At 35.7% G+C, this 19954-nt stretch overlaps 2 protein-coding genes across 4 annotated transcripts in view; one reads left to right on the forward strand and one right to left on the reverse strand.

Moving 5' to 3' along the window:
• Window positions 1-19954, forward strand: part of KCNH7 (potassium voltage-gated channel subfamily H member 7) — a 212126-nt gene that overhangs the window by 16489 nt on the left and 175683 nt on the right. The gene's annotated exons all lie outside the window — the stretch shown is intronic.
• Window positions 1-19954, reverse strand: part of LOC139797227 (uncharacterized) — a 32046-nt gene that overhangs the window by 10904 nt on the left and 1188 nt on the right. Inside the window, exons 3-4 of the mRNA XM_071746210.1 lie at window positions 16744-16824; window positions 13038-13147 (exon numbers count right to left, since the gene is read on the reverse strand). Coding sequence (XP_071602311.1) covers window positions 13038-13147; window positions 16744-16824 — 191 coding nt within the window. The remainder of the gene's footprint in view (window positions 1-13037; window positions 13148-16743; window positions 16825-19954) is intronic.

The following is a 19954-nucleotide window of genomic DNA, read 5'->3' on the forward strand; positions in this document are numbered from 1 at the left end:
CAAACAACACAGTCAATCTTGAAGTGAGCTAACTACCTCCTGACAGCTCAGCACATCTGGCTGCCAGCATTGATGGCACTCAGCACCCTGCTGGAACTGGCCCCTGACACAGGGAGCATGATGTGTCAGCAGCAGAGCATCAGGAACCCTGCAGCTTTTGTGGCAGTGAAATGATCTCACATCCCTGGTTTTAAGCAGTGCCCCTTCAAATACCCATCATTTAGGCATGTTATTACATACAAGGATATTAAAAAGGATAACTGAGACATGATCTCACTGGTTTAAGTCACCCCTGTTGGGTGGCCTGACAGCCTATTTGGATTCGTAATCCATTCCATGTTTTCTTTCAGTTCTTTATATATAGCCAAGGACTATTAAACAAATGCAATGTGATAATTAAATGAATATTATTAATGAGTTCAGCTGCTGTTTGAAGGTGTTGATAGTCTTCATTAGATATATTTCTTTCTACTCACTAAAACAGCACTGGCAATACTTTTAATTTTAATATTAAAATAATTTTTCTCCCTACTGTTCACATATTTGACACCTCCAAATCTGATTTTTTTATGTTGGATTTTATTTTTAATCATCTTAATGTTATGCTAAAAAAGTTAATTGATAAAACCTGCTTTACTGACTGTGTAGAAAGAAGTGTCATATATTCTCTTTCCCTATGACAGATAAAACTATCTTGGGGATGCACACAGCAGTTCCTGGTGTTACACTACTAATGCTGCTTGCCCTACAATAAATTAATGTAGTGATGCAGAAGAGAACGTATCAAGTATATGCATTACAATAAAGTATTATGTAAGGATTTCAGATTGGGGGGGGGTTTGTGCGTGAATTTTATTTCAACTCAGATGCAAAGCCGTTCCTACTTCTAAAGTAGTCAATTAGAGAATCATACACTGACAATTTAATCCAGTCATTTCTGTATGTAACAGATACAGAGTAGTAATCATGGTAGCTATTTGTATGTGCTGCATTTCTGCATGGGGTTGGTTTAGTGTATATAGCACCGTGACATGTCTTATTTTTAATTTAAAGTAATGAGACTATAAAAATAATATCTCATTCTCTGACTGCACCAAATTGCCATTGTCAGACTGCCCATTTTCAGCCAATTGCAAATGTTGACTTGTTTTTGTCGAGGAGAATGGTTAAAATACTTGTCCCTACAAGGATTGTTTAAAGTCAGAACGTTACCAAGAGCCAAAAGGATGGCTTTTCTAAACCCTACTTCTAAAACTGTCCTTTGCAGAGTAATAGAGTTGTCTTCACAAACAGGTATTACAAGACAATTTACCCTTATGACTAGCATAACTTCAGAAATGGCATTTACTTTCCAGTTATTTATGGTCTGTATCTAAAACAAATGAAGTGTAAATCTAACCTCCCTAACCAAGTCAGCTTCATTTCTAAGAAGGTTTTTGAATAAATGAAAAGCTTGTGTGTTTTTATTTGGATTTTAGAAGCTTGAAAATGTTTCATGGTTACATATTTGATATTCAGATATTTGATAAAGGCTTTACAAGTGTATGCTTTTAATGTATATTTTGCAAGCAATTATGAGAGAAAAATAACATAGAGATATTTTTTTTAAATTGAATTAATTTAATACTAACTACAGCCCAAGTGTATAGGGGTATGGTATTTTTATTATTCTTTGAAATTACCGTTTTCTCCCTGAAGCCCAAGATAATCAAAGGGAATATAACATCAAATTTTAGAGATGAGGGCAGTGACTTCAACCCTAGAACTGCCCAGGTCTATTGGCTGGGAAAAATAAGTGTATTATATTAAAGTGGTAATGCTAAAAATAAACCTTTTTTGAGTACAGGATTGACAATTCCATTAAGCCTACCTAATCGGCCTTTCTGAAGTACAGCAAAAAGTTTAAGCAAATATGTGTGGCTACAGGCTACCATGCTTTTTCCAAAGCCTGCAACAGCAAATTCAGGTTTCCTTTAAATATTTTAGGGAGTATGGAGACTTTCATGTATACCTTGGTTGCAGGTTGATAGTGTTTTATATTTTATGGGAATAAAATACCAGAACTGCGATGCTGAACCCAGATCAGGGATAAAAGTTAACATGCTATCTATCTCTAAGGTATTATCTGCAAAGGAAACTTTCCAAAAGGGATTAAAGAATTATAAAGAAAGTTCATTATTACCTGACATGGAAATATCATCTATATATTGTAGAAGGAAAAAAAAAAAAACTACTAACAAAAAAATAAACAAAAAAAATAAAACAGAAGGTTTTGAGTCTGTTCTTTTCCACTCTGCTACCAATACCCTGAACACTGACAATATTATTATTATGCAGCAGTGTACAAAAGAAAAAATTACTAGCTTTGAATGAAGTTGAAATATGTTTTAGTTGAGCAAAGCATATCTGCCTTGAATCACTAATTTGAAAAACTTTAGGATCTCAGGGCTACAGTCTTAGGGTCATTGAGAACTTTTTGTATTTAAGCAAGTGGAAGAAAAGCATGCAAAAACCTGTTGGAGAAGTTTCTAGTTAGCTCCATGCATAAAGCACATTTCACCTTTAGTATTATTATCACTACAGGTTTCAGTGGGGAAGTGAAATGTGTATTCTCAAGCATACACAGAATGACTTTCTTCTGTCGAAATTCTCTTTCAACATAAGTAGAGCAGCCAGAAGAGTCATATCCTGAACATGAATGAACTGAGCACACCCGGCAAGTGTCTGCCTACTCAATTTTGTAGCCTCCTGGTTAGGAGAACTAATACTGTCTTTACAGAGGTGTCCAAAATTTAACCCTGTCATTTTTTCCAGACTATGAGATATGTTCAACTTTTATTCAGGCCAGGCATTAGAATGCACGGCCACATTTTCAAGAAAAGTTTACTGAATTAGAATACTCAGCATTTTGTACTGAGAGGATTTTGATTTTGATTATTTACAGGCTATGAAAGTAAGGGCCTGCATTCTGCACCTCAACAGGAGATGATATTTTCTGAAAATCTAGCGAAGTTTACTGGTGTTTTGGTCTTTACTATATCACAGAGGATCTATCATCTGCAATTTTGAAACTCAGTAGTAATACACTGCATCCAGTAGTATCTACAAGTGATAATTACGGACAGAAGAGTAGTATTAATATTGTCTTTTTCATTTCTGCTACTAAGGCATATTTACACATCATTTTCATGTTACCTGTAAAATAAGTATCCCAGGTATGATAAAAGGACAAACTTGAAATTCAGTACTATTCTATAAATTATTTCTTCAGAGTAACTGGCAGTATTGAGAAGTGAATAATCATTGGGTTTGGTACCAGTGTTACTTTTTAGCTTTAATAGAGTTTATGGGAAATATAGTAAATAGCTTCAGATATATTTACTATGGTGGTTGTAATTATATAATTAGAATAAATAATTAGAATTAAATTGGATGCCTAACACTATTTATCAAACAAGGATTTAGTCAATATTACCATATGAAATTGGCTTGGCTCGATATTAAATCAAAGTGCAGAAGTCAGACAGGAAGCTTAATGTAGCACTTGAACCAGAGCCCTGTTCAGACTTCAAAAGGAGAAGATGTGCATTACAAACCATTCCAAAAGGAAAGAAAGCAAATATAAGCACTGTAAGAAATATATAAGCACAGTAAAAAAGCATGTGCATAAATAACTATGAGTCTGCATGAAATATTTTAGTCCTTGGCAGAACTGTGGGATAGCAACCACAGAAACATTTCCTTTCAAGATCCATCCCTACTAACTTTTCATGTCATGTTTCAACAGTATTTTCTGCAAATGATGAATTTCTCTGCACTCAGATTTAAAATAGCTGCATTCAATAGCAGGAAGACTAGCTTGGACATTTTTATTCTATCATGAGAAATATATATGGGAGGTTCATTAGAAATTCTGATATATAACATCTTTGAATTAAACTGTTAAGAGTGAGTTTGGGCCTGTGCCAGCATCTTCATTACACTGATTATTCCCAATATACAGGGCTTATAACCTACTTACAAAATAGCACAAAGCAAGCAGAAAGCACACAAAAGGGACACACAAGGAAATCTTGGATGACATGTATCCACCAGGTGGGAAGAGAATGTCAACAGGGAACACATACCTTACAGTAAAATTAACACATTGATTTAAAAGGAGTGGTTGGAAAAGCCATAATTTAGACTGGAGCTGGTTTTGGCTTTCATCTAGGCTTACAAGAAGAGTAGAAAGGTGAGCTAACACCCCTTCCCCTCATCTACCTTGATGAAACAAGCACACACTAGGCAGAGCAGAGGAGTGAAAGTCAAGACTCCCTCTTGCAAGTGTTTTAAACTGTTTTTCTTTCTCTTGAATCTTAATAAATAACCTTGGTTATGTATAGCATAGCAAAATGTCAGATTGATGATTTTTATTCTGTATCAGAGTAAAGATACAAGATGTAAAGTGGTGTGGTAAGAAGATACTGTATGTATATTACTTGAATGAAGATTTTCTTGTCGCACTTTTGTTTCACTGTATTTAATCTGTTTTCTAAAGCAATCAAGTAGAAAACAAATGCGATTAAAATAACAGGAGAAAGAAACAGGATGGGCTTTTTGATGCCACTAAATTAAATAATTCTGAAGGTCTGATTTATGACACATACAGTGCAGAGATACTGTCATTTGGGCCAGGACTCTTATTTACTCGATTTGTTAACTACATTGCACTAGATTGCCAGCCAGGTCTTTAGTTTTGTTGAATACTCAGGCTTCTTTCTGTAGTAAAAGATCACAATAACAAACACCTCTATAGGAAGCCAGGGAGCTGTGCAGGTTTTTTGTAGACAAGCATCCTCTCCCAGTCTTAAGGAGTAATTACCACAGTCCAAGGATCACTAGGGCCAAGAATGAAAGGCAAGTTAGTGTGAGTAATACCTGAAAATTCAGCTCAATTCAGAGGACAGTTCTTTATCTTCTCTTCCCTGCTGTTTTTTCTTCATCACAAGCAGGACATCATTCATCATCTTTGGTACAGTACAGAAACTTCAGGAGAAGCAAAGCAACGTGTGCTGAAGAGCACACTACCAGCTGCTGTGGGAATTAGCTGTGAATTCCACAGCTGGTTCTTGTGAACCAGCCTGAACTACTTTTGAGTCCTGCCCCTGGCTCTGCAGCTGTACCCACAGCACGCAGGTGCCAATATGACTCAGATCCCATCAGAGATCTATACGTGCAGATGTGAAGAGCTATATCTAAGTTAGCACAGTGTGCACTAAACCAAAATCCTAAGACTCACCCAACTCCATAGAAAATTAGATTTCCATTCTGTGGCAATGGAAAGAGAACCTTGAAGCAGCCTGGGCCCAAGAAAACTCAGAGATTTCAAGAATCTCAAAGCCAGCATTAAGCCTCGAGTCCTCTCAAACTAGAAGATGGTCAGAGCCTCACACTGCTCCTAAGAACAGAAGCAGCCATGCTTCACTATTTACTCTTCCTGTCAGCACAACCTGAGTCCATAGGAAAACTCCAAAAAGGCCTCCAACTCTTCTAACCATAACCATCTCAGGGGTGTTTTGCTGGGAAAGGTCTTTCACTGAAAGACCATTTTATTTCTTAATATTAAAGACATGTTAAAAACAAACTGTATTTTCCTATTATCCCTGTGATGCATTGAGGTAGTAAAAAGATGTCCATTTGATACAAGTTGAAGAACATCTCTTCCTTTGGATTACTCCCAAGTGCAAAATTGCTATTTTTAAGCTCACCAACATAAAAAATTGTTTCCAAATACTTGTTAAAGTTTTGACTATTGCTATTTAGAGGATTAATCTTTGCCTGGTATCAAAATAGCTTCATTGGTCATACATTATTTACAAACTTCTATCTACAGGTATTCTCTAATTGAGCTACATAATTCCATAGGGTACCTAAGGCAGGTTCTGTGAAGAGACCTATAGGGAGGCACATGCCTGCAATAAAATCAGCAGAAGGTAAACAGCAATGGTAAAGCTAAGACCCCACTTGCAGAGCAGCTACAAAATCACTGAAGGCAGTGTCCCCCTCTGTGGAAACATCTCTGAAGGCAGCAAAAAATGTGAAGAAAACACAGGAGCCAGAATACAAGCTCGGCAGAGTAAGCAATGTTTCAGCATGGGTAGGAGACTTCTGTACCTAGCAAGCCAGAACATGTGGCTTCAAACTTTCAAAACAAGAAATGATTATAACTAAAATATTAGAAGCATAGGATAAAAGTGACCTAAGGTCAGTTTTTACTTGAACAATCAAAAAACAATGTAGAAAGATGAACATATATATGATTAGGATATTACTTTAACTCCATTAATTCTTGGTATCATTCTCATTATTAGCAGTAATAAATAATGCTCTATAAAATGTGCAAAAAGGTGAGTAAACAATATCTGAACTCATATACTGATCCCAAACATCCCCTACTCACAGAAAGAAAATATAGGGCATAAAATTTTTTTTAACAAAATCTTCTTAAAAATCACAAAGTTTCAAACTTATAACAATTTTGAAATCTGAAATGTTAAAAATTAGCTCATCCCTATACCTGTATTATATTATTAAAATATTTATTCTGAATCAATACCAACAATTCTGTGAGTGACAAAGAAAAAAAGGCAAAAAAAGCTTTTGACTTTCTAATACATTTAAATTCTGAGGTTATCTGTAATTCAGTAACTGTAACAGTCGATACAGAATTAAAGGAGAAACAAACTTCACATTTTTGGCCTGTGTTTTACTATGCACAATATAACATTTTAGTATGACTTTTGATATCTTGTAAGGAATATTAACAATGCTTGTTAGATAAAAAAAGTACTGTGATGTATTTACTTTAGGATCTTTGTGTTACATAAAGATTGAGAAAAATGTTCTGTTGTGTTTTCATTTAATACATATTGATAAAAGTTGACAACCAAGTAAAAATTTAAGTTTTACCTATCATTATTTTATGATTTAATTATAAAAATTTAATAATTTTAAATTTCTCTTTCTCTAAATGAATGTACTAATACTGTTTCTAAAGGCACTGCTAGAGCTGCTAACAGGAAGCTCTTCTCTGTTTAATGCTCTCTCCACTAGTCTGTCTTTTATTCTTGTCATTTGTTTAGTTGTTTCATTTTTAATCCCATCCAGAAACACCAGAATTTTCCTAACTAGACAGCCTAACACAGGGAAAAGTCAGACATTTGTCAGTTTCATGGAAAACTGGATCATAATTCCCATTGTATAAGTATTTTTTACTGCTTAAACACTATTTTTTCCACTGGCCCTTAACTGTATGCTCCCAGGCAGAGTGTAAATTTGTCTATTAGGCAAGCAGAAACACAGGACAAATCATTGACTTTTTAATTAATACTGAAGACATCATTGTCTCCTTACATCTTTCACCTGTGAGTTGTGGAGACAAAATATGTCAAGACCAACAGTTAAGTCATAACCAGCTGTGATACTTTCAAAGTTATATACAGCAACCACAGATTCCTATGGAGAAGCTTTTCTTCAGAACGCAGAAGAGCAGTAGTTTATTCAGTAGTTTATTCAAATTTCAGTTTCTTTCAAATTTTCTTTTGAAACTCAGTTACCCATTATATCCTAAATTATTTCACTGAATAAAAATATTCCATGTCATACATAGGCAAACAAGCAGGTGGTGGAACTTGAGCAGATCAGACAGTAGATTAAGAAACATGGTCTGTATGAAGCATTTACATACTTCAGGGATCAGGGTGAAATCTAACTAGGAACTTAAATACATGTTAATTGCTTTTCCAGTCTTTCAATTCTGTAAAATGAGTAGATGGAAAATTCAAGAATCTTTATCCTTTGTAGCTTTATACAAAGAGTTAGTGGATGGTAATACAAGCTTGCCTAATTATTGGCATAGTGTTCCATGTTACACCCAGTTAGAATATGGCAGAGCTTTTACTGCAGTGCTCCAGATCACCAGAAATCTCTTTAACAGTTGCTCTAGTGCACATTTTTTCCTAAAAACTCTACAACCCAAAGAGAGTGTTAGAAGTGAAAAACTAGAATGTGACCTGATACATTCATGCTCATCTCTTCCCAAAAGTACTTCCCAAAATAGTGACATACCTTTCCGATGTGTAAAATAGCTACTCCATGCTCACTAACAGCTTGCAGCAGAATTTTAAAATATTGAGTAGGAGGAGAAATGCCAGCTGACCGGGAAATAGGGTCATTATATGTTTTTATAAAAGTATTACTTTGAATCACTTCTGCAAAACCACTACTCAAGGTTAATGAAGCAAACACAAGCTTAACATTTTATCCTAAAGAATGAGCACCAAATGGAGTATTATCTCTAACACTGCATTGCGGTTTCACCACTGGGTTTCTGCCCATGTCCTAGGGACTTGAACTCCACTCCCTGGCCAGCTTAGAAACTTACTGTAAACTCAGCCATAAAGGCATCCACTGTGCTTTGAATTACATGGCAAAATACACACTATTGGAGAAAAAATAATAGGAATGTTATACAAATAATCAAGGGCCTAAATTATACAGTAAGTCAACTTAAAGACTAAGGTTTCTCTTAAACATATTTGTGGTGTTGTTGCAACAACAATCAAACAGGCACTAAATTACAGTGGACTGGATTCTATTTTATCCTGCCTTTCATTCAGCGTAACACTTAGGCAATTTCTTCCAGACTATTGCAGAACCAAGACTAGACTCATTGAGAGTTACTAGTCATGTTACTGAAATGGTGTTACTAATATTTAATGCTTCTTTTGCTTCTTTTAAAATGTAGTAGGTGTCCTTCAAGTGCTAAATATTCATGGCATAATTAATGTGTTACCCTAGGCCTTCAATTGTAGTGTGTGGCTAATAATGCTGTTTTTGTAGTAAAGGTGACTATTTTGAATTCCACAGATGCTGATGTGACTGCTAAGAGCTACTTAAATCTAGAGGTATAATTTGGCTCTGCATCCCAGCATCCAAATGAAAACAAGAGATAAATCTGAGGAATGCAGGTTTTTTTGAAGGCTACAGATACCATAGTGGCTTTCTTAGCCATGGTTTTCTTACACATGGGGCCCAAAATAGCCAACGAAGAAGCAGCACAAACTAATGCCAGCTGTGTGCGGTTTCTCATAACATTTTGTGCACTGGCACAAGATCTGCCATAGATGTGGAAAGCACAATCAAGAGTTCCTTGATACAGACAGCATTAGTAAGTGATTAGTATATTGTTGAAACATCTGAGGAACACCCTGCTTCTCCTGGTTGCCAGTTAAGTGTTAACCTCTCAAACCAAATGGAGCTTCAAAGGCATTATAGCAGCAGCAGAAATGCTTCTGATAATCAATTGCTAAACATGTAGAGAGCTTGAGGAGTTCTTATCTTGAAACTGTCTCTAATCTTCCTAAGCTTTCACAGGTAAAAGATGGTGTATCTTGCTTTCATTTGCATTCCTGCCTGCTTTCCAGACTCATGCCTACAAGAATGAAAAGCATTTGGTGAGCACTCTGGAAATCAAGAACTTTCTTTGCTCTTGGCTTTTATTATGCATGAGTGTGAAGAATGGTGTGAAGCACTATTTGGTGGTTCTTCCAGTTCACAATTGCACACCATGAAGCTGTCTAAAGAAAATGTACTAACCATTTAAAATTCCCTCACTTTGAGTATTTACCAAAATCAATCCAAAGTCATACGCAATTTATGCTTTGCTTTTACTGCAAGTTTACTATTTTTTGACAATTTTGAACTCCTCAAGTTTAATTGAAAAGCTTCTTACACTGATGTTTATAATGACATTTAATCACTGTTTTAATCATATGTGTACTATAGCACCAAAACAAACAGCTTGATGGTCTTTTGAAGGTGCACGTGCAACAAAAATGAAAGCAGTAGCCCTTTCTACTGGCATATTTGGCAAAAATAGAAATTAGAAAGCCATCTGTAATGCTGTTATAATTGACAGGATCCCTTTGGACAAGACAGCTGGCTAGATCCTGGATAAGCACCTTGTTTATGTATGTAGAAAGTGCTGTCCAAACACAGGAGGTGAGAAGAGTTTGTACAGCTGGATACCAGATTGCTGGCAGCTCTGAGAGTCAGAGCAGTCCCCGATACAACCCTGATACAAGATTAAAGCACTGCTGGAGAAGTCTGTAGGGACAGCACATTTCTATATATGCACAAACTCCTGACTTAACTGTCTTTGTTTTCTTGCTAATCCCAATGAATACTTTTTAACCATGTCTTTAGATACAAGGATTGTACATGCAAATTGTTCGGGATGTTATGCCAACAGGCAGTCAGGAAGATCAGAGGAATAACAGCAAAACTACTTCCATGTGGAAGTTTGGTTCCTTACTCATTAACTAAATCTGTCATTTGTTTTGTATTGAACAAATCTCTTTACATTTCTTCTTTCAAATTTCCTGGAAAACCTGTTTCATAACAGACTTTGTTGGGTGAAGAAACATACACAACTGGAGTCTAATTGCAGAGTTGATGAAAGAATTAGTCTCATCCAACACAGATTCAATTCTTTTAGATGAGAGACTTTTCACTATGACAGGATAAACTCAGAATAAAACTTTTAATGCCTTTCAAGCTTTTAAGCATGAGCTCCAAAGCACTTCCTACCAGTTCTAATCAAAGCCTGCAAAGTTCTGATTATTTTATTACCACCAATAGAATGTATTTTAAAATAGTGTTCTTCGATCTATCCCCAGCACTAAAGATATCCAAGTGTAGGCCTATTTAAGTCAGCATTTCTCTTAAGCTGTATGTGCCTTTGCAGTAACTACACTTGACTAAATTTGTTCATAATCTGTGTATCAGTTTAACTGGAATTAGAACTTGGGCTAAGAACTATATATTTGGTATTTAAAAGGCAGAAGGATGGGTCAGGAAAGAGCTTGCTGCAACTGAGACTCACACATTTCTTCTCTGCATTTAACTTTGTGATTAAAAAAATAAAGGAGATGTTTTAGCTTGGAATTGGGATTTTTGCTTACAAGTGACGTGAAGTGTCACTAATAAGTGAGGTTTAGTGTCACTAAAAATCAAAATATAACTCAACTTTTACAAGACCTAAGCTTGTTTTCTTTATGTTATTTCTTTATGTAAATTTATGGTATGGGGCACTGCTGAAATACTTCCCCTGTATTTTTATTTTTGAACTAATTCTGTTTTACTTTACAGTGAAGAATTTGGGGGGCAATAGAAAAAAAAATCTATACTTACCGTTAAACATCTAAAAATATGGAAAAAAAGAAAAATGTTCATGCAGCTATTAAAATATTCAAGATAGCGTCAATTCAGGAAATTGTGGCAAGAAAGTCATATCAGACCTTCTCTTTTAATGGCATATGTTCTGAGTTGTATTATCTGCAATAGTTTCTTGTGTTGTTGTAATAGGCATAGCTGTATGTTTGCCCTTGTTTTCTTGCTGTTGTAGAAAAATTCTTTTTTTTTTTTTAACAGTAGCGTAATTGTATTGCCTAATGAATAAATTATATAATACATTTAATCCTGATTGATATTGCAATAAAGCACAAATTATTTCTGCTGCAAATTAATGAGTACTCTGTATCTACAAAAGATGATTCAACTAATCCAATGTATAGATTTTCTTAAGGCTAATTGTTCAGTTTAATGAACCAGATATCTTCACTAGAGCAAGTGTCATGTGCCCTTACACCAAGCAGCTAAGAGAGATGTAAATCCTCTTGCACAATAGCAGTAGTTATAGGTCAATCTCTGTTGTGAGCTGTCTTCTGCTTGCTCAGTCTCCTTGACTTTAATGAGAATGCTCATGCAGAACAGAGCAGAGCTTTCTGCTATGTTTTGACTTGCGATTGGATTTTTTTTCTTTGTGTTCTGTTCAGCTTTGCATTACTTAATATACCAAAACTAAAACAGAATGAGGAAGCTCAGCTGTGATATAGAGGCTATCTGAAAACAAACAACAGAGATAGGAAGGAACTAGTGAGGGTCTGTTAGAAGGACTGTAGGGATTACTGGCTAGCTTCAGGAGTCACAAAAAAAAAACATTTTGGATACAGCTTTTCTGTGAATCTGTCATTTTGAGCCACTGACAAATTTAGTAGCAAAAAAAACCTATTAGTAAAACAAAGTACAGCAAAGCAATTGAATAAAACTGAAGCCCCAGACTTGTATCAGTTGCCATTACTGACGTGAAGGATGGGATGAATTAAAGACAGCTGATAATGAATTGGAATGACATTGTGGAATGAGGTAGAGGCACTCATCCATGAACAGCAGAGCTAACACAAGATAAAAAGAGCAGTTATTTGCTTAGTCACTTTTTGCTTCTTCACTGAAGTGCTATATCATCCCCTTCCAAATGTTACAACATTCAGCTTCTTTGCAGATCACAGTCAAAATGTCTGATACATGGAAAAGAACATAAAAAAAAAAAAAAAACTATAAAAAAACAACCAACAAACAAAAAACCCCAATCCAAACAAAGAAAAAAACAACAAAAACCCCCAAAACAAACAAAACCAAAACCAAACCCAACCAAAACAACCACTCAAACTAAACCAACCAAAAAACCCAGTAATGCAAACTAATTTGAAATAAAACATCGCACCTGGAAAAGCAGCAAGTTATAAATTTGATGTTACCAAATTAGTGATTTATCATTACATAACGATGCTGTCACAGAACTTCTCACCTGTGTCACCATCATTAGCAACAACATTAATAAGAAGGGAATATAATTAATATTTTTCCTTAAGTCTTTTGTAAAACCCCTGTTGAAGTCCATAGATTTGTCCTCTTGGCATCAGAAAAGTCATGATTCAGGGCATTACATTTTTTAAATCACAATTTGCTGTTGGAAACTTTTTTTTTTAGATTCACTGGTCCTGCTTTTTTCAAGCATCCCCAGGTACCTTTGAAAGAGTTGTCTAACAATGAAATTTATCACTAGCTAAAAACTTGCCATACAGTGTGGTAGAAAACATTCTATGAAAACTTGTTTCTCTGTGTATTTTTTTATTATTATTTTTTTTACTTACTGTGAACCCAATCGAAGTAGACTGAATAAATGGGGTAAACCTTTCTTGTTTGATTTTAATAGCAACTTCTGTTTTGCCCTGGAAGTCTTCATTAATCCATTTGGAAGGCACTGGAAATATTTGAGGTGGGGGATTAGAAGAAAATATTCTTTAAATAAAATTTGTTTAAAAAGAAAGCATTTATTCCTCTAATTCTGAAGCATTATTTCCTGAGTTAAGCCAGAAAATGTACTTTTTTATCCAATTTATATGTGAGACCTTTCTTTATCTTCTTCATTTACCAACCCAGATACACCAGCTCATATTTGTTTTCTTTTTGAGGTCTAGACACTGAAACATTATTCTCACATTCCTTAAACTTGGCTGTATCTCTGAACTTTTACATTATCCCTTTCAGATTATGCAACATCAAGCACAACAGACACCAGATATTATACAACAGTCTGAGAATTGCCATTTTTTGTATCACATAAAAAGTTATAAAAAGCAAACAGATTGCTACTTAATTGAATGTTTCACAAAATGACAATGTAGCCAGTATTTTTGTACCTACGTATTTAAGTTGTATCTGAGTGATTCTTTCAAGCCGAGAATTTCTCTGCCTATGTCAAGGAACACATCCCACAGCACTACGGGGAACTTTTTCTGAACTTTTCCTTCAGTGTGTGGTTGGGCAAACACAAGGACCACTTGAGAAGAAATTAGAAATAAAGCACATATATATTGTCCTGATATTTTGTAAAGGTGGCTCATAAAACAAAGAACAAAACAAGAATTGTAGGATTGTGATATACTTGTGCAGGAATTGGCTCACCAGCCTTCTATGCTGTGCCATGGTGGCACATACAAAACTGAAGGGAGCAATCTGACAGCTTTTAATAATATTCCTTGGTTATCCAGCAGTAGCTTTGCATCCTTACAAAACTCATCATTCTAGAAAGTGTGAAGTCAAGGCCTTTTCTTAAATTTGTGTCCTTTTATTGATAGATTCTCTCTTTCTTCCTCTCTCCCCTCTTGTTTACATATTTATAAATGCTTAAAAATGCATTTAAGCATTTTTGCTTGAACTACTGCTTGACAGCATTTTTAATAAACAAGCATTACAGTTTTCTCTTTCAACACGTATCAACGATAATAACCTCATGACACAGACCTTGGGAAGTAAATCACAAGTTTATGACAATCTAAGCACTATGGATCTCATAATGGATAAATGCAAAATCTAACTTTATTTCCAAAAGCTTTTACTTGGTGAACAATAAGTTAACCAAATACATTTTCTCAATAACAGCTGATTAATTTTGATAATCACATACTGTATCTGCAGTGCTTTCCCTCTCATCCAGGTATATGAGGTAGTTTACCTTTGCCATACTATATAGCTAAACATCAATAAACTCAGCCCATGTACCTTCATCCCGAGTAATAACATCCTTGCATCATAGTCCAATGTCCCAAAAACTCGGCACGTGATACAGTAAACTGAGATACTACAGTGTTAATTGAAATATTTTAATTCTTCCAGCACTAGTGGTTACTACTGACTTTTCAGAACAATGTTTCAGCCTGTTTCAGAACAGGCTGGGTCTTTCACAGAATTTAACTGACTATCCTCATTCAATTCTGGAAGCTATTCTGACCTACCTGAGCTGAGAAGTTGACCTTTTATTTCTCTTTAGATGTACTAGTAACAGATTTTTAGTGCAACCTAGTGATGTTACTTTTCTCTAGCAAAATATGCATTTCCTATGTCCTGTTACATTCAAATAACCATATTGCAGTGGGTGAATTGCTTGTAAATAGCACTTCAGAGTGGGTGTGAGAAGACTGGTTCCAGGCTGTCCTGCCATACTATTCTCTTGCAAACAGCTTTTCAGTATCTTTGTGTAGCAAACTTAACCTTTCAGATCCTAATGGCTTGACAGCAAGTGACTTTCTGAACAAAGTGGTAAAAGAGACATTCCTATGGTTCACTGCTTGGAATTGCTTTCCTGTCTATAGTGCATACATTGCACTTAGAAACTGTGCTGCTCTTCTTACAACTACTCCTAACCATTTGCTGCCCCCATATTACTGTTCCTTTTTGTTCATCACTATTTCCTTATCAGGATGATAGATGTTCCTCCTGTGGTCTCAATATTATCTTCCCTAAATTGAAAAACTAAATTCTTGACTGATCAAATTTATGGTTAAACTACAGACCAAGGTTCATCTGGGAGACATTTAGAAATGTTTTGAATACTTATCCCCAAGTTCAGCATTAATAGATGTTATTTTTGGTTACAGAGGTCTTCTCTTTCCCTCTCCTATGTATTCTTCCTTAAACCTCCATTAACAGTGTCAGCAGTTTCTCTGTTTTAGCTCAATTTGCAGTACATTTAATTTCTATCCAAGTAGAAAATAGGAGAGTAGGAGGAGTTTTATTTAAAAGATGTAAGACATGATCTTTTCAATGAGCCACTAGTTTCTTTTACAACTACTGTAGTGAAGTATACTTCCATGCATAAAAATAAATTTGATTCAGAGAATTACAGCAACACATATAAATGTTTAATGAGACTCTAGAAAGTGCTCTCTTCTTTTATGTATTCCAGTTTGTGTTTGATAAAGTGCAAAACAAAGCTCTTTTTGTGATCTTGTTTGTTCTTAAATGCCTATCACTCTTGAACAAGGATCAGGCATAAAAACACCCCAAAATTTCAAGTGCTTTTTCTGTTGTTTTTTTTTTTAAATACGCTACTGGAATAAGTCACAGGGAGAGGAAGAATGTAACAATTTTGTTTTGAAGTATTTTCTTCTCTACAACTTTAGTGCCTTAAAACATAGTGCCACAAAAGATAAGATCAATCTTGGTACCTCTCCCAAATTTTTTTCATGCATTTCCTTATTTACCCTGGGAACAGCTTTTCAGACAGAGGTTGCTCTGCAGCCAGAATCAGGAAAAAAAGTGTTTTGACAGATTATGAAAGGGTGATATAATTGGCATCCTTATCTGAAGTCTGCACTTTGAAGAAAGGCAGCGTGAGCAGGTGGTTTTCCCACACTGCTTCAAACGCAGGTGATGCAAATTAAAATAGGTCAAAATACATACACCACTCACATCTAGGTACACTTCAAGGTTTTTTTTTTTCAAGCAAACATCTAGTCTCCACCCCCCACTGTCCTTTTTGAAGGCTTGCTAGGACCACAACCTAGTTACAGCCAGCTGACTAAAATGGTGTTCTGTCTATGCTAAGTGTTATTTAAGATACCGTTCACTGCTGGTGGAAAAAAACAGCTCTGTCTTCTGGGAATTGTACAGCAAATTACATACATATGAAATTGGTTGGGTCTTCAGCTAACTGTATCAAGTCTCAAATCGATTAGTGATTGTGGCATACATGTTCTTAGTCAAAATTGGGCAGAAAATTGAGAAATTGCCAATGCAATTTTCCTTTGCTATCTGTGATGACACACTAGCTGATTTTTCCATCCAGGGATTAATTAGCATTACCTTACCACATAAAGTAAGGAGATAAAGGCAAGAGAAATAGCACAGTCCCGATGTTCCTTCAGGATAAGAAATTCAACCTTTTAACCAATGAAATATGTATAGAACAGTCTTTGAACATTGTAACCTTTCCCTTGTGACATGATCAGAACTGCACCTGATCCTTTGCCACTTTTTCCAGTCATCAGACCATTCAGGGTATTAATCAGAACTAACCTCATTTAGAAGTGGAAAAGCCAGATGGGTGTCTAGAAGGTCACAGTACCCTATACTGCCCCTCTTCCCACTACACCAGATCTGCAAAACATAAAACATCTTCTCAGCAGAGGGATAACCCAAAATGCTGCATCAAGCCTGTGCACATGGACTGCAGCACGCCACGGAAATCGTATACTTAATATGTCTTCATTATCTATTTTTGGATCTTTGTACAATAACTACAAAGACCTCACTGTTTTTCCTTTTTAAATATTTGCTTATGCAACCTTCCCCCTTCAAGCAACCGGGTTCATGTGATTCTTACTTTATAAGGAATTTCAGTCCCATATGTTGCTCCTGGCACTTTTTGCTGCTCTACTGGCACCTCTGCTGCTTGCCCTTTAACTGAAGTGACAATTAAATCATAGAAAAACAAATCTTAAACTGTAACAGAAATCTCTCCAAGCCTGAGGCTAAAACCACCAAGACCCCTTGTAGATTGTATTTATGTCATAGACTGCATCTGGCCATATGAAAATAATTATATAAATCTCTAAATTCCATCAGAATTTCAAGACTGACTTTCTGCAGCTAAGGGAAAGCAGGTTTTGCCTGATGTACAGGGTTGCTTTGATGTTAACAGAAGTGCAAAACCTTCAAATTAATTAGAGCTCAAAGTATAAATGCAACAAAGGGAATTCCCTTCCCTTCTGTTCTTTCCCAATAGAGACAGGAAATTCCCTTCCCCTTCTGTCTTCTCTGTGCAAGAAGGGAATCCCTTTTCTATTCTTAGTCATGATGACGTTTCTTTTCTCTCCCCAAGAGCAACACAAAGTTCTTTTTTTCCCTTGTTTCCCCTTTTCCCATTAGAGAGTTGAGGACTCCCCTTTCTTCCCATCATCTCTCTCCCAGAGGTGAAGAGGGATTCCTTTGCCTGCTATTTTCTGCAGACACGCAGTGTACCAGTTTCCTGCTTTAATATTTCAGTATGTGAACTACATTTTTTCTCATTTTTTTTCTTTTTCCCCTCTGAATGCACCATTTTATCCTACAAAAATATGAAACTCGACACTCCCTTCTAATTCAGTTACTGGCAGCTGTGGTTCTAAATATAACTGTATCCTTTTAGTACGGATCTCTCTACTTTTAAGTGCTAATTAATAATTTATACAGGGAATGGGGTTTAAAAACAAAGCAGAAAACCATAATCCATATTTCATTAAAGGGGTTTCTCTTCAGTCTAAAGCACACCCTCTGCAGCTTTTAGGGCAAGAATTTCATTTTTTTCACCAGAACTGACTGGGATAATCTGCCCCGCAGGAATTACTGAATACTGTGAATTAGCAAATTATCTCAAGTTCACTTTGATGGAGGGTGATGGCCTGAATAAACCACCACTAATGTACAGATTAAGTTCCATTTCAGTTGTAGGCCACTGAAGCAAGCTTTGTGTTTCCCTTCACAGGGTAATGAGTTTCACCTGTGTGATTAAAAACAAAGAATAATGGATGATGATGTGAACTTCGTTCAATTACTATGGTACTGTTGTTGAGTTTTAATAATTTAAAATATTGCAGATCATAGAGGTAACTGTTCTGTGATACCTTTAGTAAAAAATAATGAGGTATTATTAGCGTGAAACCTGATTGTAACGTATGTCCTGGTCTAACCTCTCTTGGGTAGGATGTGGCTGGTAGATCCTCCCTGAGAATTCTGTTCTCCTTTCTAAAAAAGAAGTAAGCTGCAGAAGGATTGGTGAACTTCTAATACAGAATGTACTTTCTCTGGTTTTAAATGAAGCATGCTCTTTTTTTCCTAGCTGGCTTTTGATATGAAGGGTACGGTCAACAAATAACAGAGGGAGATTTCTAAAAACCAAAGCAAAGCATAGTAATAATTAAAAGTTAATGTAGTAATTAAGGAAAATACTTTTGAAGCCATAGAGTATCAGCAGTAAAGACAGTTTTTTCCCCTCAAAGCTTTCTTATTCTGATTGACTGTTCTCTTTTCTTTGTGTAGCCATGGAAAAGGCTGTGATATTACTAAAAATATCATTAATATTTCACTCTAAATGTTTATAGGAAAAGATAGTCTCTTAGGAGCAAATCCTTGTTTAAATAAAATTACAAGCTTGTTAATTCCATCCACTTTCTGCCTGGATTAGTTGATTAGGATTTCTAGTCTCAGATGAAGCCCCAATAGTGTCACAAAACCTGTTATACAGTCCTTCTGCTTTAAGGACTTCTGGCAGAAACAAATGAAAATTTGGTACATTGTCTTCAGATGTGTTAACATCAGCTAGTCTTTTATATCTTTAGACAGACATGATAGAAGATGTATCATAAATAATAATAAGAACAGGTTGATAAAACAAGTAGAGTATAACCAGAGTATTTTGAACACTGTCATTTTAAAAACACATCATATTTTAATTTCAGTTTGTGAGGGTAAATAGATGTAAACCTTGCACTATTAAAACTCAACATGCAACTTTATGCAAACAAAAGATTGGTCAGTCAGACAGATTCAGGGAAACCAGTAATCTTAAAGTGACAGCAAGCTTCATCAAATAACTGAGGAACATAGGAGCCAGTTATATCTGAGTAGTAACTTTTCCTCTGGCAGCTTACTAATTTTGACTTTCACAGTTTCAATTCCTCCACTTGAGACAGTTTGATACGAATTCTTCAGCACATTTTAAGCATCTGCCACAGCCAGTCTCAGCTGCTTAGATTTTAAGGCTCGAATGATTGCATTTCTGACTAGGCTAAGTCAATGTGTTACTCACAAAAGTTAGGATTTTGCAGTGAAACCTTGGCTAAATTATCACATTTCACTACACTAGTATCTTCACAGTAACATCTGAAGCATTCTTATGGCTGGAACAGTATCACTTCAGTGGAGTGGTACACTTCTCTACCAAAAGTGATTCTGATGAAAGCATACTAGGGAACATTTAGGGAACATAATTTTAACTTGGCTCAGTAATTTTGGGTTTGAAAATGAGGAGATCCCAGAGGTAATTAACTGGGCTTTCTGTTTACTGCGAAGACACCATGGCTTTGGAAGACTTCAGTTGAAAGGAAACGTTCACTATTTGTATTCTTTTTTTTTTTTTCTTTGTGCTTTATACGGGGAAGAAAAGGTGAAAGTATGTGAAGGTCACGTGGATGTTATGTCTCTAAGGAAACTGGTTATTAAAGTTGTGCAAACGTACATGCAAATATTG

This window comes from Heliangelus exortis, chromosome 6, assembly GCF_036169615.1.
Source record: "Heliangelus exortis chromosome 6, bHelExo1.hap1, whole genome shotgun sequence".
Lineage (NCBI taxonomy): Eukaryota > Metazoa > Chordata > Aves > Apodiformes > Trochilidae > Heliangelus > Heliangelus exortis.